Genomic DNA, 24,612 nt, shown 5'->3' on the forward strand with positions numbered 1-24,612 from the left:
AGTATCATTTTTGTTCTCAATATTTAAGATTAATTTTAAAGTTATTTTTAATATTTAAATTGTTTTATTTAAGTTTTTAATATTTTAAAATTGACTCAATGTTATTCTAATATTAAAAATCTGTTAACAAAATTGACGACGAGACAAAACTGAGATGATTTTAAAACGTTATGAACTTAAATATTAGGATGAACACGTTGAGGACAAAATGATACATAAAAATAAATTTTAATTTTATCCTTTAATAATATTAATTTTTTACAATATATAATTATTTAATTATTTTTTAATCACATCTAAGTAAATTACATTTAATCACATTAATTTTATTATAAATAAATTTATTTTTTTATAATTTTACTCTTAAAAATTTATATTTATCATAAAATATTTGTAAAATAACTAGTACATAAATTTATGGGAAAAAAATGATACATATGTAATAAAATAATGTTATTTTAGTCATTTTACAAACATTTCATGATGAGTAAAAATCTTTAAGAATAAAATTATAAAAAAATATTTAGAATCAAAGTAATGTGATTAATTGTAATTTACTTAAATGTGATTAAAAAATAATTGAATAACTATATACCGTAAAATATTGATATTAGTGAAGGATAAAATTAAAATTTATTTTTATTGTCCCCAACGTTTTCATCCTATTTAAGTTTCTAACGTTTTAAAATTGTCTCAATTTTGTTTCGCCGTTAATTCTGTTAATAGATTTTTAAGAATCAATTTTGAAACGTTAAGAACTTAAATAGGATTCAAACGTTAGAGATAATTTTGAGACTTACTCCAAACTTTAGAGACAAAAAAGATGAAGATATTATATACATTATTTTTTAATTTATCATGCTTAAATTTATATATTCTTTAAAAAGATAGCTATATTTTCCAGAGAAAGAAATACCCATATGATATCATATCACCATCTATACTATAATTGCAAGAGAAATATAATGCTGGCCTAGAATATCATATTAGGTAGGCACTCCCATGAAAATATTATAATTGTCTTCATGTGATGATTTTTCTTTTTGACCCTTGAATGATGTATTATAGGGTTAGATTTTGATATGTTATAAAAGTGTTGTTTTTATTTGAAATGTGGCCAAATTAATAAATTACACTTTTATACAAAGCATCTTCATAAAAAAATGTTTTTTGCATCTTCATTTGAATAGCTCCCATCATATTATTACTTTTGTCATTACTTACTTTAGCTAGTCATTTTAACCCATACCCATTTACATTCACAACGGAGGTTTGAATCTTTTTTATACCAATACTTCAATGAATTTGATGTCCATATATGTGATAATTATGTATTCTTAGTTTAGATGCATGTATAAAAGAATTGGGTGCAAAATTATTCATCCAATGTTGACTTTTCTTATTTCTTAAGCTGAGTAACTAGGGAAGGTTCTTCTGGTGCACAGGGGGAACTAAGGTGAACATGATCCTCCCAACATTTCTAAATTTTTTAATAATGGCACTTTATAATATATATTAATACTATGTATGTTAGCTAGCGGTGTGTTATAAAAATTTTGGGGTTAATGTGTTATATTATATAATTTAACAGACTGATATAGCCATTTAGACCCATTTTAGAATTTGGTGGCATATGTGATCCCCTCGGATAAGAGTTGTGATTAAAATATTTAACATTACAATATGATGTACTTTTTAATTGATTCTTCTGTTTTACCAAAATTAAATTAAACTTATATAATTTTGTATGTCAACATAAACTTAATTATTTGATCTGTTTGGGTCAACTTCACTAAAAAGTAGCTAGGTATACTGTATTTGTAGTAGTTGTTATCACAAAATAAAATTAAAAAAATGGGATGTTAATATTTGCATTTCTATCTATATCTAGTATTAAGATTTAAGTATTAAAGAATAAAGAATATGCAACAAAGATTCTGAGAACATAGATGACACCTGGGCAGATAATTGAAATTTTGAGTCTCCAATACTCATCCGAGGGAAACTCTCACATCAAAGCTATTCTAATAGAGATAGAGTAGCAGATTTTTTTTCCCGACGATATTTTTTTAATTTGACATACAAAAGATTAACTTAAATTAAAATTTTATTTAAAAATTTTTTATTAATTAATAAATTATTATACGTAAAAAATAGAATTTAAATTTCGATAAGAATGATAGAGAATTATCAGATAATTATTAATATTTAAAAATATAAAATAAAATATATTATTAAATTATTAAACTAAAAAATTTAAATTAAAAAATTAAATTAATAATTAAATAATAATAAAAAATAATAAATTTTAATAAATTTTATATTTTTATCGCTTAAATAAGTAAGTGAAACCAATCCAAATTAATTAGTTAGTTTTGTAAATTGTAATTAAATAAACGGTGTATCTTCTCTCATTTTAAAAAAACATTTTATTCTAACAGGTTGTAATTAGTTCTGATAATAAGACACAAAAGATAGAAATATAAAATTAATATTTTAATATTTTATTTAATTATAAATTTAAATAAATTATAAAAATTTAATTTAATTTATTTTTTATTTAAAAAATTTAAAAAATATAATAATAAAAATTATAATTATAAAAAATTAATAAAAAAATTTATATTTTTTATTAATATTTTTGTATCTTTTAAATCAAAATCTACATAAAATATATTAATTTAATATCTTTAAATATAATATTTTTATTCATGTGATATCTACCAAATATAATATTATGTTTCTAATTTTTCTATCTAAATGTTCCGTACATATAAATAAATGCGGCCATAAGAATATGAATAAGTGTTACTTATTAGGAACACTCTTAATTAAATATTTTAAATTAATCATAATGGAAATTAAACTACTTAATTTAATTGAGTTAAATTAATGTACGTGCAAACGAGGTTAAATTAATTGACGGAATTGACCGCGTCCAAGGGGTTTTTATCAAAGTGCGTGACCCAGCAAACGGTGGTGGAGTGTAATAGAAACGGAGGAGAGTAACGTCAATGGGACCTTCACTTGACCTTACAAATCAAAATCGAAATTACAAAATCATTCCCAGAGAGGGGAAAGTTGAAACGTTTCGATTTTTTGCTAAAAAGAAACGCCAGAGAGAGAGAGAGAGAGAGAAAAGAGTGAGGACGCAAATCGCATGAGTGTGGGAAGAGGTGCCTCATTCACCGTTACCACCACCATCTCTCTTCTTCTTCTTCTTCTTCTTCTTCTTCTTCTTCTTCTTCTTCTTCCATTCGTATTGTATTATTCTTCACACTCGTAGCGGTAGCTCCTTCTCTCTTCTGTTTTGATACTTTTGGATCGGAAGAAGAAGGATACGAACGATGGAAGAGAGTATCATTTGCCAGTGGAACGTTATCAGATCTCTCTTGTCCATTCTTCAATGGTGGGCTTTCAATGTCACCGTTATCATCGTTAACAAGTGGATCTTCCAGGTTTCCCTCTGAAATTCTCTTCTCTTGTCTATGTATATATAAACCTCATCCTGTTTTTGTATTTCGAATTCATAACAGTAATGACGAATCCTGCAATTTTCTTCTTGTTTAATGTGATTTCATTTTGTTTTTTAAGTTTGTATGTTCGTAGTACCGAGAAAATTTGTGATCTGTTAAGTTCTGTTAGATTCCACCGGTGGCATGCAGCTCAGGATTCATGTTTGCTATATTAGAAATCCGTCCGAGTGAGGCTCAGAAATGCTATGCGTTACTGTTTTCTTGTATTGTTTTTATAATTTTAGGCGTTACCTTTTGATTCATACAGTTCATTGAGCTAGACCTGTTGCAATATCTGAATTCTTGCTGATCCACATACTCGACCACTAATTTTGTGTTCGTGTTGTTGATTTAATCGCAATGAATACCTAAGTTTTATATTAGACGGGGTTTGGAACATGTTGGATTTGATTTATGAACACTGTTGGTTTTCCTCTTCATGATTGCATTTCAGATGTATTTGATGCTTGCTAATCGTTGCAAATTTATTTGTGGATCTTTGATTCGTCATAAGGACTTAAACAGCTCAAATTAATAATAATAATCAAGTAATATGACTATCACACGCCAGGATACAATTTATTATGGCTTCGAAATGCATGAAAAGTTGATCCTGACTGGCATTATGTGTAATAAATTTGCAAATAAATAATTGTAGCTTTGAAGCTTTTGGAAATGTCTTTTTCATCCACGCTCATTAGGCTTTCGACTGGTATTTACCATCTACAATACGCAATTTAGTTTAGATCTTTTATTTACTTGTTCCGTCTATAAGAAGAAAATGTTAATTAATCATTATCACTGCTTAAAAACAATCCAAATATATGTGTGTAGGACTTCTTTCTGGCGCTGGCTATTTCAATCATCATATTAAAAAGTCACATGAAGTTACATGGATTATAAGTTTATAACAAGTACTTCCTTTTTATTTTATTTCTTGATGTATTTCAGAAATTGGATTTCAAGTTTCCACTATCAGTATCATGTGTCCACTTTATCTGCTCAGCCATTGGAGCATATGTGGTAATTCACGTGCTGAAGGTTAAGCCACTCATAACTGTTGACCCTGAAGATCGTTGGAGAAGAATCTTTCCCATGTCCTTTGTGTTCTGTATTAACATAGTGCTAGGGAATGTGAGCCTACGATACATTCCAGTTTCTTTTATGCAGACAATAAAATCGTTTACCCCTGCAACCACAGGTAAGGCTCAATATTCAGTAACATTTCATATTTGCTATCTGCTATATGTTGAAACTGCGAGGGTACATTAATCAGATTTTGATGAACTTGTACAGTTGTTTTGCAATGGCTGGTGTGGAGGAAGTATTTTGAATGGCGTATCTGGTGTTCTCTTATACCCATTGTTGGAGGGATTCTTCTTACATCTGTAACAGAGCTTAGTTTTAATGCCTTTGGATTTTGTGCTGCCTTGTTTGGCTGCTTGGCTACATCTACAAAGACTATCCTAGCAGAATCTCTGCTGCACGGATACAAGTTTGACAGGTGCAGTTTCTATGCTTGCATTTATGGTTTCCCAGCATCTATAGGGCATACAATGATATAAGTTATTTGCATGTCTGCAAAAGATACTCATTTTTTTATGGATAGCGAATCCCCCCCCCCCCCCCCCCCCCCCAACCCAAAAAAAAAAAAACCCTCTTTTGGGTGTTTCCATGCTTGATGGTGGCTACTTCTATTGCACATACAGCAATACAAGTACAACTACAACTGCATACATATACTAGAATAGAAATTGCTGAATGTTACTTGCACTCATAAAAGAAAAAAGGTTTGTTATACAGTAATTGGTCTGTTTGTTTGTGCTTCTCAAAAAACTGATTTACAACTTGATATTTTAAAATAGCTGAAAACTGATTTTAATTAAAAAGCTGCTATGTTATCTTTTCCAAAGAACCTTATTTTTGTTGGTTTGAAATTATGGTTTTTTTTATAAAAATTATATAATATGTCAACTTTTCTTTTCCAAGCTGGTTTATTTTCCATGGGTTGGTGAAAAGGAGGAGGCGCATGCCGTGGGCGCCCTGCCGGGGGAGTGGGGGGGGGGGGGGGGTTTAAACTTGTTCACTTTGGTCTTATTTAGCCATCTCAATATATTTTACTAATTTTAGGCATCTACAATTTAAAATATTCCATTCTACCGTGTAATCGTTTTGGTGGAATGCACTAGTGATATATGTTCTATCAGGCAGTTTTCTCTCCAACTTTCTCTTCACTTTATTTTTTTTATTTTTCGGCTTTCAATTCAGCTCCCAGAGGATGCAATTGTAGCAAGAGTATGGAAATCTTTGTTGTTATAGATCAGTAGTCTGTGTTTTAGCATCTATGGAGGCATTTCTGATCAATATACACTGCTGAATTGTCGACAATATCTTTTGAGTTTCCTTTTGTATATTTGCATGAAAAAAGAAGTGTTGCCACGGTTTAATGGGTGATATTTGTCTCACCTTTGTATTTGTGTTAGCTATGCTGTAATTTTTTATTGTTCTACTTGGCAATTGTGAATTTCTTTGAATTAATTTGGTATTCATTGTCTGCAGTACACAAGCTAATTTTTCTTTCCATGTCTCTTCAGCATAAACACAGTTTATTACATGGCACCTTTCGCAACTATGATCTTGGCTCTTCCTGCTTTGTTACTTGAAGGCAATGGCATTATTGACTGGCTAAGTACTCATCCAAGTCCTTGGTCGGCCCTCATTATCATTTTTAGTTCTGGGGTTTTGGCTTTCTGTCTTAACTTTTCAATTTTCTACGTGATTCACTCCACCACTGCTGTGACATTCAATGTTGCTGGAAACCTTAAGGTGAGATCTATCAGGCAGATTCAAATGCTTGAAGCTTAATATATTTCACCAGTCTCTTGAATTCAAAGTCCATGTTGTTTATTGCCTTAACCGCAGTTCTTGGCTTCAATGAAGTTACTCATATTCAATTTCCAACTTTGCTTGTTTATGCTTTTCGTTAATGTTGAAGCCTAACTCAAATCTTATTACATCATGATCCCTCATTTTTTCTTTTGGTATCTAAATCGAGTGATTTACTATTGTACTTATTCTGCTTCTTTCAGATTAACTATATCATGTTTTGCATGCAGGTTGCGGTTGCTGTTCTTGTTTCATGGCTGATATTCAGGAACCCGATTTCATATTTGAATGCTGTTGGATGTGGTATTACTCTTGTGGGATGTACATTCTATGGCTATGTGAGGCAGATGCTATCGCAACAGTCATCATCTGTTCCGGGAACTCCTCGGACGCCAAAGACCCCTCGGAGTAAGATGGAGCTGCTTCCTCTTGTAAATGATAAATTAGATGATAAGGTCTAATTGGTAATTGGCTTAGCCAACGAGTACCAGGTTTCTGCCATTTGGTAGGCAGTAATAGTAACAGTGATAGATACAAAATTATATCAGTGACTTATGGTTATTTATTCTGTTAGATAATTACCCACAATTTCTAATACAAGTCTTTTTTTTTGGTTCTGCCTTTGCTCCCCCCACCCACCATCTTTGTGTCACTTCTCTATTTTCTACCATAGTTATTTCGCCGTTATTTATTTTATTACCTTGTATTGTATGCCACAGGCAATTATTCATTATTGTTATTTGTTGGTTTTCCAAACTGCAAACTAGCTGCTTCTCTTCGGAAGCAAATGAATATGGTGTATTTTGTCGCGGGTATTTGCCAATGCACATGATCTTACTCTTACATGCAATGTATATGGTTTTCTGTTATTATAGGTTATCATTTTTATTTTTATATTTCATAATATTACAGATGCCCCGTGAATTAAAATGTGATGGGACAATACTAGAAATAACTTTTTCTGGCTCTACCCAAAGAAAGAAAGAAAAATTATTGGCAAGCATGGGCAGGTTGCTTCTTAATCATATTCTCAGGTAACATAGACTTACAAAGATGACATCATATGATTACATTGGTACAAGGACGACGATATAGTTAGAACTAGTTACATGCTAAAATAGTTTTATAGGTAACACCCCTCCAAGGCTCCAAACATATATATTAGGTTAATATTCCCATATTACCCCTCTTATGAAATCTACATCTAAGCAAGAAGCCAAAAGTTCTTCCGCCACCTAGTGCTGATAAGATAGCCATTCGTGCCCTGGCTTCTCTTCCTCACTCCAATCGTCAAGCAATCTGCATTATTGATGCAATGCTCCACAAACTCCTCTGTGCCGCTGTTATCGCTGCTTCCACAAAGGCTGTAATAATATAATAATAATTAAAAACAAATTTATATTCTTATAAAAAATTGAAAACAGTAATGATGTACCCTATAGACATCTTTTTTAGACGATTAGAGAATGAGTTTTAAGATAATTAAATTATTTCTCATATGAAAAATATTGACATCAAAGGTTGGAAATTGTCGGTGTGTAGATCTCACCAGCTAAAGAAAGAAGATGGCTTCTTTTGGCCCAGTACAAGGACAGAGACCTCTAACTTCTTTACTTGGCTCATCACTGTAGCCAGTTTTGGCCCTTGAATTACAAGGGCTTCCACTTCCACCTATGTCCATGTTACACACCATAACACTCAAGATCAGTGATTTTATTTTATTTTTTTATTTGAGAAGTGAACAGAACAACAACAAAGATGGGAATAATATGGTAAAAAGAAAAGCTGAAAAATCTGAACACTTCCCATGATTACTCTGTGGAAAGTGTATAAAATAATGCACTCATGCAAGAGAACTCAGAAAAGAGAGAAAAAAGTTGTTTTGGGAGGATTCACGGCAAAAGAAATATTTAAAATTAAAAAATGAAAAAAAGAAGAAGGAACTTGCTAGTTGTTACTTCAATCTCCTTGAACAGCATTGAAAAAATCCACTTAACTATACATAAGAATCAAGATCTACCAGACTAAAAACAGAACATGCTAAAAGGGTAACAACACATTAAGTATTAACCTTAGTTTCCCCAAAAACATACATATATACCTCTGGCTTGCAATCTTTGCAAAGGGATCCAAGATAGTTGACAAGGTAAGTTGAACAAGAATAAGATTCAGAAGCCTTGTCAAGAGGAACAACATGAAGAAGAGTGAGCAAATCACCCTTATTAGCAACATGTGTTAGAGCCCACATCATTGCATGCTTTGAATGTGAAGTTCCATCAACAACCACCATCACCCTCTTCCTCACCATAACCCCATTATTAGTAATCTCCTCTTTATTATTCCCACCACCATAATACATGTTCAAATCTTCCATGCTTTGATTCACACTCTCACCAATGCTGCTGTTGTTGTTATTGTTGTATCTGGTTCTTCTACCACTCCACCTGTTTGATGTTGATTTCCAAGGCTCCTTTGAACTTAACTGCCTCAAAAAACTTGGCATAATCTTCCCCTTTTATGTGCTGATTTTTATGTATCTCTCAAGAAGAGAGCCTAATAGTACTAATAATGTACTAGTTTAAATCACTAGATGACAAGATAGAACACGAGAAAAGGAAGGGGTAGGGGTTAGAGTAGTGTAGCAGAGGTTTTGTTTGGTAGGCTATTATGCTGAGAAAACAAGCTTGCTACTATTAACATTTGAGAGAGAGAGAGAGAGAGAGAGATTTAAAGTGTAGTACAGTAGTGTATTGGTTAACGTAGAGCAATGGAGAAGCAAATTGTGAAGTTGGGGTTTTGAGTAGGAAAACCATTTTTATACTTTCAAGATTAATTACTCAAATGAGCCTTTTTTTTTTTTTTTGGTGTCTACTCAAATGAGCCTTTGAAATTGTTAAGATCGGATATTTAATTTTTTAATTTTTAAAATATACAAAATATTCTCTTAAATTTAACTGATAAAACAATTTTTTATTTTGTTTTTTTTTTGTCAACAACAAACGAAAAATACTGACATAAAATTTAGATTAATACACGTGAAAATTGATTGTCCACATATGCAAACAAAATAATTTGTTATTCAAATGTGCAAACAAGATAAATTAAAAAAAATAATACAACCTATGCTAATTTAGGTTTTTATATCAACATTTTTCGTTTGTCATTCACAAAAATAAAACTTTTCTGATTATTTGTCAGAATTAATCTTTTTTTTGTATATTTCAAAAATTAAAAATTAAAGTGTCCAATTTTAAAAATTTCAAAAATTAAATTAAATAATTACTCTACTCTTTGATATACAAATTTTTTAGAAGACCAACCATTTTTTATTTTACTAACTTCACTTTGTTTTTGATATTTGATTATCAAAAATGCTATAAAAAAATAAGTAATTAAATCAATCGTTATTTAGTTATATAAACTTTTAATTTAATGATAAATTTTGTGTGTATATATATAATTACGACAATTTATACTCAAATTACAAAGTGTTTGTACATTAAAATTAAAATATATAATATAATATAAATTAATATATTTTTCAATCATTTTAGTGTCGGTCATATATGTTAGAAATCTAAAGAAGCTCTTTTAAATGTATTTAACATGTGTTTTAAAATATACTTGTAATTAGTAATTACTTTTTTGTTTAATTTTTAATTTTGAAGAATGAACCTAGCTTTTAATTTATTATCGTATCTTATTGTAACGTATTATATTTATTATATTTTGATATGACATAAATTCAAAGAAATCCATTCCTTAATTAATAGTAAAAGTAGATGGTATTAAAAAGGAATCGCACGCAAACTTGACTAAAAATGAGTAATTGATTCCACAAGGTTATACTACTTAATTAAAGATAATTTAATTGTTATATCAATCCAAGAATAATTGATAATTATATTAAAAATAGAATGTCTGGCTAAAGTATCACGAGAAGCTGTGGTGGTCTGTTTAGTTGATGATGATGAAAACCAAGAAAAGATCTTTTGAGAAATCATTTTCAGCTACATATACACTGTTTCAGAATCTTTAGTACAATAGTGGTAACGTTTTCTTGTCAGGGTTAACAGATTCTAAGTGGTTTCTATATAATAATCATAAAAAATGAACAAAAATTACCCATATCTTATGATGGGTTACCTCATCATGCCATTCGGTATGATATGATGCACATCATTTAAAGTGGTCCAATCAAAATGACAAATCCCCATTTCTCAAGGCTTAATAGGAAAATTCATGCTCGTGGTCTAAATTATAGTAACCAGGTATGAACATATTTAGGAAATTTAGATATAATAAAATATATATTTAAAAAAAATAATTTATTATTTTAAATCTGCTAACTGTTAAATATTAGAAAATTATTTAATTTTTAATCTGTTTGTAAACAATATATATATTAATTATAACCATAAATTATGTTATTTTAAATTAAATTACTTATATAACGATGATATAATTTATTGTTATAAATGCTAAATTAAATAAGTTATAATTACTTTTAATTTGGAATTAAATGAGAATAAAATTAGATATTATCTTTATAAGCTTTAGATACTATTTTTATTTGAGTTTTAGGATTCAGTAGGTGTCATGGTCAAATATAAATATCAGTCATGCTACACATACAAGTCTTTTTAGTTTACTCTCCCTCACCATTAAGAACGACTCTTCTTCTTCTTCCTCGATGAAAATCATAACTGTCATTTTTTCTTTGCGATTCTCCTCCTCCTCCTTTTCTTCCTTCTTCGTCTCCTTTTTTCTTTGTGTTTCTCCACTTTTTTTTCGCGTGTTTCATCTTCATTATCGTATTTCTCCTCCTCCTTTTTTAATTTTGCAGCATTATGTATTTTTTTTCTTCTGTGATTGATTTTTTCCTCCAAAAAAGAATTATGAGAATATGAAATAAGAAGATGAAGAAAAACAGCAGAAGATGAGGAGGAGGAAGATGAAGAGTTTAGAATTATGCAGAACTTATCAGAATAAAAATACACCCAAATATTTTCGTTTTACACCTAAATATCTTCGTTTTACACCCAAATTTGCTGTAAATACAGAAACGAGTTATGTTACATGTACACTAAAATCAACCACCAAAATCAGCCATCAGTATAAAGTACATACTAGAATACAAATAACACATTGAAAATAAATTAAAGCACACATATTTATACACAAATACATTGGTAGTTGATTTTAGTAGTTGATTTTAGTGTACGAATAGCATTTTTGTACAAAAAAATATTTCCTCTAATGCTGCATTTTTTTCTTCTTCTTCTTTTTCTTATTTCTTTCTTTCTTTTAGTTAAATGAATGTAAGTTCATCCTCTTCCAAGTAATTTTGCATCATTATGTGTTTCTTCTTCTTCTTTGTTTGATTTTTTTGTTTTTATTCTTGTTAAGAGAGTAAAATAAGAAGAAACTTGAAAAGGTAAAACAAAAAGAAAAAGATGAATAAGAAAAAGAAGAAGAAGAAGATGGTGATAATGATGGAAAAAAAAAAAAGAACCAGCAGAAGATGAGGAGGAGGAAGAAGAAGAGTTCTGAATTATGCAGAACTTATCAGAATAAAAATACACCCAAAATTTCTTAAAATACACCCAAATATCTTCGTGTTACACCCAAATATCTTTGTTTTACACATAAATTTGCTGCAAATACAGAAATGAGTTATGCTATGTGTACACTAAAATCAGCCACCAAAGTCAGCCATCATTATAAAATACATATTGAAATACAAATATATATTGAAAATAAATTAAACCATACATGTATTTATACACAAATATATTGGTGGCTGATTTTAGTATACAAATAGTATTTTTGTACAGAAAAATGTTTCTTCTAATGTTGTATTTTTTTCTTCTTCTTTTCCTTATTTTTTTCTTTCTTTTAGTTAAATGAATGTAAGTTCATCCTTTTCCAAGTGATTTTGGAGCATTATGTGTTTCTTCTTTGTTTGATTTTTTGTTTTTATTCTTATTAAGAGAGTAAAATAAGAAGAAACTTGAGAAGGTAAAACAAAAAAGAAAAGATGAATAAGAAATAAAGGAAGAAGAAGATGGTGATGATAATGAAAAAAAAAAGAAGCAGAAGATGAGGAGAAGGAAGAGAAAGAGTTCTAAATTATGCAGAACTTATTAGAAAAAAACCACACCCAAAATTTCTTAAAATACATCTAAATATCTTCGTGTTACACCCAAATATCTTCGTTTTACACCCAAATTTGGTGCAAATACAGAAATGAGTTATGCTACATGTACACTAAAATTAACTACCAAAGTCAGCCACCAGTATAAAATACATACTGAAATACAAATATACATTAAAAATAAATTAAACTACACATGTATTTATACACAAATACATTGGTGGCTGATTTTAATGTACAAATAGCATTTTTGTACAGAAAAATATTTTCTCTAATGCTACATTTTTTTTCTTCTGAATTGAACCACACCTCAGCCACTTGATTGGATTCAAAACAATAAAAGGAGGAGAAGACTTGTAAAGACTTGTATGAGAAAAACGTTTGTATGTGGAGAACAAACTGCTCATCAATACCATAGAGGACTGCAAAATAGACCAAAAATACACCATATTAAAACAAGCATAAACTATAGAATGCAAATAGAACTATAAAATCATCATAAAAAATAACAAAAATCAGATTCATGAATCATTATTAAACAGAAACTAAAAGAATTCAATTAAAAGAATAAGACAATTCACCCTCAGTGAGATAAAAATTTATAAACTCTAAATACACCCAAACTTTTCAAAAATACACTCAAATATTCCTGATTTACACCCGAATGTCTGATATAAAATGCAGAAAATTCATCAGAACTAGTATATTAGATTCAATTCAAACAAGAAATAATGAACAACAAATTTTATAGACAAAGTTCACACATTATTCAACTACACAATTATAAACTACTATAACTGGATTCAAATTCAAATTCAATTATTAACTGGAATTAAACTACACTTCAGGAACTTCATTGGATTCAAATTCAAAATCCACTTCATTCTGGTTCAGCTGATAATCTGAAGTTGAATCATCCATTATCTTTAAAACGATTTCAGAGTTTAATTTCAGAAACAATAGAAAACAAGAAAAACGAAGAAAGAGAACAGAGAGAGAAACTTACGTAAACGATGAAGGAGAAGGGAGAGAGAAACGCACAAAAGAGATCGAAGAGAGAAGACAAGAAAACGCAGAAGGAATTCAAAAAAGGAAACGAAATCCTTTCGAAAAAGGAAGTTTTATATTTGCGCGTTGATTGATTGAAAATCTGTTAAGAAGGCACATGAAACATACATGCCGTAAGAGGCGCATTTTAGGGATTAGAGATTTTCAGGACTTATATAACTTGTATAGTGAAATGGCTTATATGTGGAGATTAATCCTATAAATATAATGACTTCAAAATTTCCGTTCCCAAGATATTAAAGTCACCTCATTAACTCTTTTCTCATTCTATTAAAGATAAATAAGGTTTTAGTTGAGAAAGACACAACTCTTTTATTTTTCTAATTTTTATGAGTAAAATATATTTTCGTACTATGATATATAAATTTTAGTAATTCAATATAAAATAGATTATTTGAATTATAAAATAATTTATTCCAACAAATCTTATCAGAATCATTTATAATTTAGTTATAAAAAATATTCGATTTAATTTTTTTGGATAAATATGTATATTTATGCGTTGTTTACGTTAATATTATTGCACACAAAGTTATATATATTCTTTGGTGATCCTATCTAATATTATTGCACATATGTATAATATATATTCTCCTTTGAATATAGTCGATACCGTTTAGGTTGTGGTTCTTTTACATGTATGTGTACTGTCATTCATCGCCATTTAGATATGTTATTACTTGTTACTTGTTTGGTTTTATATATTATTGCGTGCTTATAATGTAATACAAGCATATTTTGATTACTGTTTTTCTTATATATGATATGATATTCATAATATTTACGTTTATTGTGACCGTATATGAATTTGGCATTTGGTTTTAATATATATATATATATAATATTTTACTGTATCCAATTTTTAATTTGATATAATAATAATTGATTTATTTTGAAATATTAGTACAGAGGATTATTATAATTGTTTCGGATTTAATTATGTGTGTCATTAATTTGTTGTAAATTTTTTTGGAAATAAGGATTATTATGTATGTCACTTATACGAATGTTAATCGGTTCAAAAAGAAGTTTATATTTGACCGAGTTATGTGTACACATTAATAATATGTAAATAATAAAATAATGTTAATTATTTATGCGAGTAATAATCGATCTAAAAGTTGTTTGACCAAATAATAAATATTATATATTTTTGTTTATTTTCTATTAATTATGCGGTCAATAATCGGCCCAAAAGAAGGTTATTGTTTGGCCAATTAATAGAAAATATATGCAATAATAAATAGGTTACAAAGTTTAAGTTTTCATGTGCGCATTCAGTCAGTCCAAAAAAAGGCTTAATGCGTGACAAAAATTTTTGACAATATTTACATACTGTAATGAGAGTATCATTTATAGTTAATTTTTCTATCCAAAAATTGAAAATTAATGTTGTTCTAGATATCTCAATATGGATTTTTTTCATTATTTAACTAATGTTTACTGTATATTTTTTTTTTGTTCTAATACAGAGACTATGACTTCAGCTACCAATGTTTCTACACAAATTAGCAGTATTCCTATATTGAATGATTCAAACTTTAAGATTTGAAAAGATACTGTCGAGATTGTTCTCGATTGTATAGATCTGGATATAGCTCTTTGAGAGGAGAAACCTACTTCCTCTCCAGAAAATTCCAATGTGGTTAAAATAGAGAGGTGGGAGAGATCTAATCAAATGAGCATTATGATTATGAAACGCTCAATTCTTGAGGTGTTTTGGAACTCAATTACTAAGGACAAAGATATCAAACAGTTCCTGAAAGATGTTGAAATTTTTTTTGCTAAGATTGAAAAAGCGGAGTCAAGTAACCTTTTGAGTAAACTGGTCTCTACGAGGTATAAGATAAAGAGAACATAAGGGAGTACATTATGGAAATGTCTCATTTTACTTCTAAATTGAAATCACTAAAGTTAGAGTTGTTTGAAAATTTATTCGTGTATTTCATTTTGATCTCTCTTCCTGCATACTCTGGATAATTCAAGGTGAGTTATGACACTCTGAAGGATAATTGGTCCCTAAATGAGCTTATATCTCAAGAGGAAAGGTTACATCAAGATAAGATTGAAAGTGCCCACATGGTTTCATCCTCTCAATATAAAAAAAAGCGTGATATTACTGTAGATGCGCATTCTTAGCAAAAAAAGCTAAGAAACAGGATCACGCTTTAACCTATTTCTTCTATAAGAATGTGGGACACATGAAAAAAGATTGTACTAAATATGTCACTTGGCATGTAAAGAAGAGTATGATTCTTATTTTCGTTTGTTTTGAAACTAGTTTAAGTTATGTACCTGATGATACTTGATGGGTAGATTCTGCTGCTACTACTCATGTACCTATGCAGGATTGCCTGTGGAGCCGACCGCCAAGTGATGCTGAAAGATACATCTATGTGATAGACGGTAATATAGTTGCAATCGAAGCTATAAAAATCTTTAAAATATGTTCCACAAGTGGATTTTACTTGGATTTGTTTGAGATATTTTATGTATTGTCGTGTAGGCGGAATGTAGTTTCTATTTTTCGTTTGGATGAATTGGGTTATTTTTGTTCGTTCGGAAATAATAAAGTCAGTCTCTTTTATAATTCGAATAATATTTGCTTTGGTCATTTGATGCATAATATATATAAGCTTGATTTGAATTCCTATAATAATGAAATACTGCAAATAGGGACAAAATAATAACTAAATCAGAATTTGGCATCTTTATGGCACAAACGCCTAGGTCATATTTCTGAACAGAGAATTCAGAGGCTCGTATCAGATGGAATTTTTAGACCTCTAAATTTGGCAGACTTTGAAGTCTGCATTGAGTGCATAAAAGGGAAAAGGACAAAAGAAAGAAAATTAGGTGTCGAGAGAACTAAAGATATCTTATAACTGATACATACCGATATATGTGGCACATTCTCTACTGTCTCTTGGAATGGACAACAATATAGTATTTTATTATGTTCATAGATGATTACTCTCGTTATGGGTATCTATATTTAATTCATGGAAAGTCTCGAGTCTTGGATGTTTTTAAGTCTTTCAAAGCTGAAGTTGAACTTCAACTTGGAAAGAAAATTAAAGCTGTCAAATTTGATCGTAGTAGTGAATACTATGAAAGATATGACGGTTCAGGTGAACAGCATCCCGGGCCTTTTACTCTTTTTCTAGAGGAGTGCGGTATTATTCTGCAATACACCATGCCAGGCAAACCTAGGATGAATGGTGTTGCAGAGCGAAGGAACCAAACTCTTAAGGACATGGTGAGAAGTATGATTAGTCATTCTTCTTTGTCTAAATCACTCTGGAGAGAAGTCTTAAAGACCGCAGTATACATTCTTAATAGGGTGCCAAATAAATCAGTTAACAAAACCCCTTATAAAATTTGGATTGGAAAAAGACCAAGTATAAAACATTTGCACATTTGGAAATGTCCAGCTGAGGTGCGACCTTATAAGCCGCATGAAAGAAAATTGGATTCAAGAATAATTAGTTGCTACTTTATTGGTTACGCTGAGCGTTCACGGGGGTACAAGTTTACAATCCTGCATCAATGTCTATTTTTGAAACGAAAAATGCGAGATTTCTTGAGAATATTGAGTTTGAGGGAGGGAAAGAAAATATTAGGAATGTTGCTTTTGATGAGGATTCTATAACTGACAATGATTAAGTCTTTATACCTATTATTGTTCAAGATGCAGTTACAGTACAAGAGCACAATGAGAATCCTACTATAGATCTAGTTATAGTACAAGAGAACAATGAGAATATTGTTGTTGCTCAAGATACTGCTATAGTACAGAAAAATAATGAGAATTCTCCTCAAACCCAACCTATATAGTAAGCTCAACAATCTTAAGAAGTGTCATTAAGGAGATTCAATAGAGAAATGAGAAGTGCAATTTCAGATGGATATATAGTCTATCTCCAAAAATATGAAGATGGCATTGATTTGATAGAAAATAACCCAATCAATTTTTTTCAAGCTATGCAAAGTTCTAAGTTCTAACTCTGAAAAGTGGATCGATACCATGAAAGAAGAGATAAAGTTTTATAAAAGACAACGATGTTTGGGATCTCGTAGAATTACCTGAAGGTGTGTAATCAATTAGTTGTAAATGGATATTTAAAACTAAAAGAGATTTTAAAGGTAATGCCGAGATATAAAGCTTGTCTAGTCGCTAAATGCTTTACTCAAAAGGAAGGCATAGACTATAAAGAGACTTTTTTTTTGGTATCATCGAAAGACTCTTTTAGAACCATAATGGCACTAGTAGCTCATTTTGACTTGAAGCTACATCAGATGGATGTGAAGACAACGTTTATCAATGGTGACATTGATAAAACGATGTATATGGTACAACAAAAATTTTTTGTATCAGACGATTCAAAATCTATGATTTGTAAGTTAAAAAAATTCATCTATGATCTCAAACAAGTTTTTCGTCAATGGTATCACAAGTTTCATCAAGTCATTACCTCGTATGATTTTCAGGTAAATATTATAAATGAATGTGTATACCGCAAATTCATTGGGAATAAATACATATTTTTGGTCTTATATGTTGATGATATTCTACTTACTAGTAACGATATAAACTTGTTGCATGAAACTAAAAAAAATTTATCGGACAAATTTGAAATAAAAGATCTTGGTGATACTAAGAGATCACTCTCAAGGTATACTTGGATTATCACAAAAGAACTATATCGAAAAGATTTTAAGTAGATATGGCATGAAAAATTGTAGACTAATGGACACACCTGTAGTTAAAGGAGATAAGTTCAATCTCAAGCAATGCCCAAAAAATGATCTTGAGATGATAGAAATGCATGATAAACCTTATGCATCAGCACTAGGGAGTTTAATGTATGTTCAAGTCTGCACACATCCCGATATATCACTGATATTGAGAATATTGGGTAGATACTTGAGAAATCCTAGCATGAATTATTGGAAAGCTGTTAAATGCAGAATACATTATCCGAAGAGAATAAAGGATTACATGTTTACTTAATTTAGAGATCATTGGATACTCTGATTTCGATTTTGCAGGATGCCAAGATAGTAGACGCTCTACTTCAGACTGTGTCTTCATATTGGCTAGAGGAGCTATTGCATGTAAGTCTAACAAACAGACTCTTGTAGCTTCCTCAACAATGGAAGCAGAGTACGTTGCTTGCTTTGAAGCATCCAAATATGGTATATGGTTGCAAAATTTTGTCATTGAGCTTCGTATAGTAGATGACATTGAGAGACCATTAAAGATATTTTGTGACAATAAGTTAGTAGTATTATACTCCAGCAACAATAAGAGCTTAACAAAATCGAAGCATATAGACATCAAGTTCTTAGTTGTCAAGGAGAAAGTTTAAGAAAAATATATTTTTATAGAACATATAGGAATAGAGTATATGCTAGCATACCCATTAACCAAGGGATTGATCCCTAAGATCTTTCATGAGCACACTACTCGGATGGGTGTCAATATTTGTGATGTTTTGATTTAGCAGAGTTTATTTTATACTATATGTCCCATGACAGATATTGAATTATTTTTTTACAAAATTAAGTTGATCGTTTATTTCATGTTATGTGAAATATTCTGTTTGCAATATTTGTTTTGTGTTTGATCTCAGTAGAGTTTTAAAGTTGGACCAGATGAAAATAGACATGCATGAGATCACTTGGCATATAATTTTCATATTACTCATCCAAATTTGATAGTCGTTAAGTATATTATGATGGTGATTATCGTAGTTCAATCACGATATTAATGTGATAAAAACTGCGGTGATTCCATATCTAATATATGAAACGGACTAAATTGTTAAAATAATAAGGAAAATAGCATTCAGATGTGCGCATAAAATTTACAAGATGTGATTATCTCAAGAAAGAATATATGTATAGACTAAGTAGGAGATTGTTAGAAAATTGTTTAATTTCCTAATTTGTTTGTGGGCAATACATATATTAATTATAATCACAAATTATGTTATTTCAACTTAAATGACTTATATAACGGTGATCTCATTTATCATTATAAATGTTAAATTGAATAAGTCATAATTATTTTTTATTTGGAACTAAATGAGAATAAAGCTAGATATTATCTTTATGGGCTTTAGATACTATTTTTATTTGGATTTTAGAATTTAATGGGTGTCATGCTCAATTATAAATATAGTGACTTTAAGTTTTGGTCTCCAAAATACCAAAACCGCCTTAGCAACCCTTTTTTCATCAGAAGAGTTGCAATTAAACCGTCCTGTTAGAAATACAGAAGATTTTGGTTGAAAAAAACAACTCTTTTATTAATTTCTAATTTCTAATTTCTGTGAGTAAATATACACTTCCGTATCATAATATATAATTGTTAGTGATTAATGATCCGGATTATAAAATAATTTATTCTAATTTATTATTTAAAAAATATATATATTTAAAAAATTATTATTTTAAATCGACTAACAGTTAAAAAATTACATCAATTTGATTGATTTACCAATTTTTTTAACCAATTTGTATAATTGATGATGAATTTGTTACCAAATAATTTTCACTTAAATCAAATAGTTCCGCTTAATTAGATAAATCGATGGATTGGGTCTAATTCTCATAGCCATGTAAGAAATAGATAAATGTACAAACATTATTCATCATGGCACATGCTCCTGTTGCATTGTATGTATCATCGTTATGATGAAAACTTTAATAATGCACTATTAACATACATCATCAGCATTTCATGGTTGAAGAAGAGTTTGATTTTGTACCCTTTATGGCGGAAGCTTCGATGCCATAGCCTCACCTTCCAAAGTAAAATCAATTGATTTATCATTTTATAAGAGAAACGAGCAAGTATAAAGGCACAGGAAGAGGGTCATTAATGAAACTCTATCAAAGTTTTAATTGGCATGAAGAAAAATTTTAGTAGTACTAGTAATAAACACATGTATTACAGTAATCAAGTTCCTAAGGAAATGGTTATGATGATAATAAATTAATAATAATTCATTCATGGTAGTAATTGGAGGAAGATTAACAATTTTGCATAAACAAATACAATGTAATTAAATATTGTTTTTTTGCATAAAAAGTGAAATGGTTTCTTTACTTCTCATTCACTCGTCAGTGGTCAGATGCAGTAAAGAATCCTGACCTGACAGTCTATAATAATAACAAATCTGAAAATATTTTAAAATACCAATTTTTTTATTTAAGGTAAATTATTTTTTTCTCAAAAATACTCATAGAATTACACACTAATTTAAATTTACCATGCCTAATAAGTGATAAACTCTTAATTCTTATACCAGTTTACATTTTATTATATAATATATACAATATAGAAAATATAAAAAAAAGTAGTATAATAACGTCAATGTAATTTTGCTTATTAATTAAAGGATTATCAAAAATAACAAAATCAGTAAAAGTAGTTAATCCACTAGTCTGCTTAAGAAAGTGTCGAAAATTCGAATTTCACTTTATATATGCAGTAACTCATTGGCTAACGATAAATTTTTAAATTGAATTTTGATCTGCGACAAATTAAAAGGGGAGTGCTAGATAAATAATAATAATTTTGAACAACATAAACAACTATCAATCAAATAAAAATACATTACACCCTTATTTAATGCTACTAATTAAATTTAAGATTAATTTACTCTTTTAACCCTATTAATTTACATTGTTAAAAAATATTGTTAGTTACTTATACTTCTCCTTATTAAAAATGAGTTTAGATATGAAAAATTGAAAATGAAAGGTGTCAGAAAACAATAAAAGAAGGACCCTCGTGAAATGGATTTTGTTTGGTTTGGTTTTTGGAGTGCTGTAATGCAAAGTGCTGTGGCGAACCTCACAGTCGTACCTTCAAATTATTGCTCCCCGAATTGCTCGCTGAACCAACTCAAGTGCTCAACTTAACACTCCACCCTTCCACTAAATTACAATTCTAACCTACTCAACTTCTCTTATTTACCACACATGCCATGCCACATCATTAATCTTGGTTCTAATATTCTCATTATCTAATACAATATAAATATGATAACAAATTGATATAAATAATAGAATTAGTTTAGTTGTGATAGGTTTTGATGATATGAAAGAGGTTTAAGTTAAACTTCATACATTTCAAAAATATAAAAATAGAAAAATAACTATATTATAGGTATATAAAATATTAAATATAAAATATATATTAAAAATAATTTAAACAATACATATATTTATATATAAATATATAATGATTAATTTAGAGACTAATTTTATGTGTATATATAATATTTTTTATAAACAATTCACGCTCATTAGTCAATTTTTTTTTAATAAAAATAATTGAATTTTTAATAATAAATCATTAATATGAATAGAGAAAAGAAAAACAAAATATTGAGATTCGTCTGGTTTGTGTTTTTATTTTTGGCTTTAATTTTTAATATTTTTTATTTTCTAAATTTTATGAAAAAAATAAAAATAATAAAATTTTATTTTTTGTTTTTATTTTTTATTTTCATTTTTTCCTTCATAAAATTCAAAAAACAAAACTACCTCTCCAAACTTCACTTATTTACCATAAATGTCTTAGTCCCGGGAGTGGATCCTCTCCAGTGGAAAAAAAATTGGATGGTGTCTAGTGAAAGATCTCACCTTTCATTGTTTTTTCTCTCCTATTTAATTTTGGTCCCACTTATAGAATTAAAGGTGAGAGATCACACTTTATTCTCTCAAGTGTTAGAAAAAATAGAGAGGATCCATTTCCTGAAATGATATATAATCTCTCCATCCCTCAACGAAATGTTCCAAAAGCTTAATTGAATAAGAGATGTGAAATATAGTAATTTAGTTGTGAACTCTCATTAAAATTATATTCCATAAATGGTGGATCAAATTAAATAATGGTAGAGACAATACACCTTCCTTCCACAATTCACCACTCTATAGTCTCTATTCTGTATTTAAGTGCAATAATACACCAATATTTATGCACCCCAATGACCCCCCTATGAGAGTTAATGCATCAACGTAACATATGATGTATAATTAGACATATATGGTTATATATGCAACTGCAAAAGACGTACACATTGCTTTTAATTTCCATTTCATCATTTCAGTGGTCCCCTTTTATTTAATACTAACTATCAAAGTTAAACATAGTTAAATATATTTATACCTCTGATTACATTTATAACTAATTCGTAACTAAATTCTTATTTTATCATTAGAATATAGCTAACATATATTATTTTAACTAATTTGACTTAGTTAAGTAGTCAGTTTATTCGTCCTTTTAAATAAGTATCGAATTAATCTTTAATTTTGTCGAACTAAAAAATACTTTAAAAAAAACTAACATATATTCTAAAAATATATATTAAAGTTATTAATTAATTTTTGTTTAAAAAAATATAAAGTTAAATTTGTAATGTATTTTTTTAAAATAATAATTTTTAAAACTTTTACTAATAATAACTTTAATATATGTTTTTAACTAAATCTTTGTTATTATTATTAAATCAATGGCATGAATTTTGTCTGATGAGGTATGGCTCACATGCATAGGCTCTTAGGATTCAGTAATATAACATGACATCTCTCACCTGACCGATTAAAAAATGACTGTATAAAGTGCATATTATATTAATGAATAGTTTAATTTAAGAATATTATATTATTATAAAGTTAAATTTGAAGTTGAGAACGTGAAATGGCAGTTAAGGAGGGAAGGTGATGAGAGGGAACAGCGTCATTCATTCATTCATTCATTCAATTGAACATTGAAATGAGTAAAAAAGAGAGTAGAGACGAATTAGTGTTCAGCGTCCAGCAACTATCTTGAGACTTTAATTTGCAACTCGTGAAAATCTTCTGCTAACAAATAAATGGGATAATGTATCATGAATTATTTCAATAATACTAAAGGGACAACAAAAAAATAATTAAAATTTGTGTTATTTAATATTTATTAATTATTATATTAATAAATATTAAATAAAATAAATTTTAATTATTTTTAATTAAATTTTTTATATCAAATATTTCCGTAATGTTAAAAAAATAATTATTTAATTTAATTTAATATTTATAATTATATTTATAATATTTAAAATTATATATTTATTATATCTAATATTATGTATTTGTTTTAGAAATAATTAACAAATATAAAATAAAATAATTTTAGGTTGATTTTTATTGTTTCTCGAATATTTCTGATATTATTTATACCATAAATCCAAAATAAGACCACACAGCTTCATGGATCAAATTCTCCTTATTGGGTCCAAATATTCCTACTTGACCAATATTTGCAATTTCAATTTTTAACTTTTATATTACTACGTGTACCAGAATTTTAATATTATAATGCATAATGTATACACTATATAAAAGTTTTGAAAAGAAAAATACTCTATAAAGAATCTATTATATCTAGTATTTTGTAAACAAATAACTGTGGTGTAGTGTTTTCTGTCGCGGATACAAGATTTCAGGTCCTTTTTTTGTGTCTTTAGTATTGGGATCAGTGTCTGGTTCCGTTGAGGATTAATGTGGATCAATGATTTTGAATTTTTAGCTAGTTTTGATTTTGGTTGGTTGTTGATGGTGTTCATCATGCATGATGTGTTGTGGTTGTGGACTTTATAGGATGAGTTTCTCCCTGAAATATCCATTCTATTTTTGAATGCTTCTAAAGATCTTGTATTTCTTATTAAATCCATTGTTTCCATAGTATTTTACCTAAAAAAAATAAGTAAAATGATGGCTTGAATAAAAATTTTTGGAAACATTTTACACGTATCTAACCTCAATCATAAAATATATACATGACTAAGATTAATGACTAAAAATATTAAAATACTTAATACCATAAAACTTGTGAAATGCTTCCAAAACTTTTAGCATAGCAAGGTGTATTTGATATTTCTATTTGTGATGGTGATCCCCAAAGAAAAAAAGAAAAAAAAGAAA

General features: G+C 28.9%; 2 protein-coding genes across 2 annotated transcripts; one reads left to right on the plus strand and one right to left on the minus strand.

Annotated features, from left to right (window-relative positions):
- Positions 1-3,058: 3,058 nt before the first annotated feature.
- On the plus strand, positions 3,059-7,157 carry LOC130944669 (UDP-galactose transporter 1). The gene is made up of 5 exons (XM_057873106.1): positions 3,059-3,458; positions 4,467-4,716; positions 4,812-5,019; positions 6,110-6,341; positions 6,632-7,157. The coding sequence occupies exons 1-5, from the start codon at positions 3,348-3,350 to the stop codon at positions 6,860-6,862; spliced, it is 1,032 nt and encodes a 343-aa protein (XP_057729089.1). The 5' UTR covers positions 3,059-3,347; the 3' UTR covers positions 6,863-7,157.
- Positions 7,158-7,391: 234 nt separating this feature from the next.
- On the minus strand, positions 7,392-9,193 carry LOC130944670 (uncharacterized). Its single transcript, XM_057873107.1, has 3 exons — positions 8,503-9,193; positions 7,951-8,072; positions 7,392-7,765 (listed from the first exon to the last, which is right to left on the minus strand). Exons 1-3 carry the CDS (start codon positions 8,902-8,904, stop codon positions 7,606-7,608), a joined length of 684 nt encoding a protein of 227 aa, XP_057729090.1. The 5' UTR covers positions 8,905-9,193; the 3' UTR covers positions 7,392-7,605.
- Between the last annotated feature and the right edge of the window lie 15,419 nt (positions 9,194-24,612).

This window comes from Arachis stenosperma, chromosome 8 (genome assembly GCF_014773155.1).
Source record: "Arachis stenosperma cultivar V10309 chromosome 8, arast.V10309.gnm1.PFL2, whole genome shotgun sequence".
Lineage (NCBI taxonomy): Eukaryota > Viridiplantae > Streptophyta > Magnoliopsida > Fabales > Fabaceae > Arachis > Arachis stenosperma.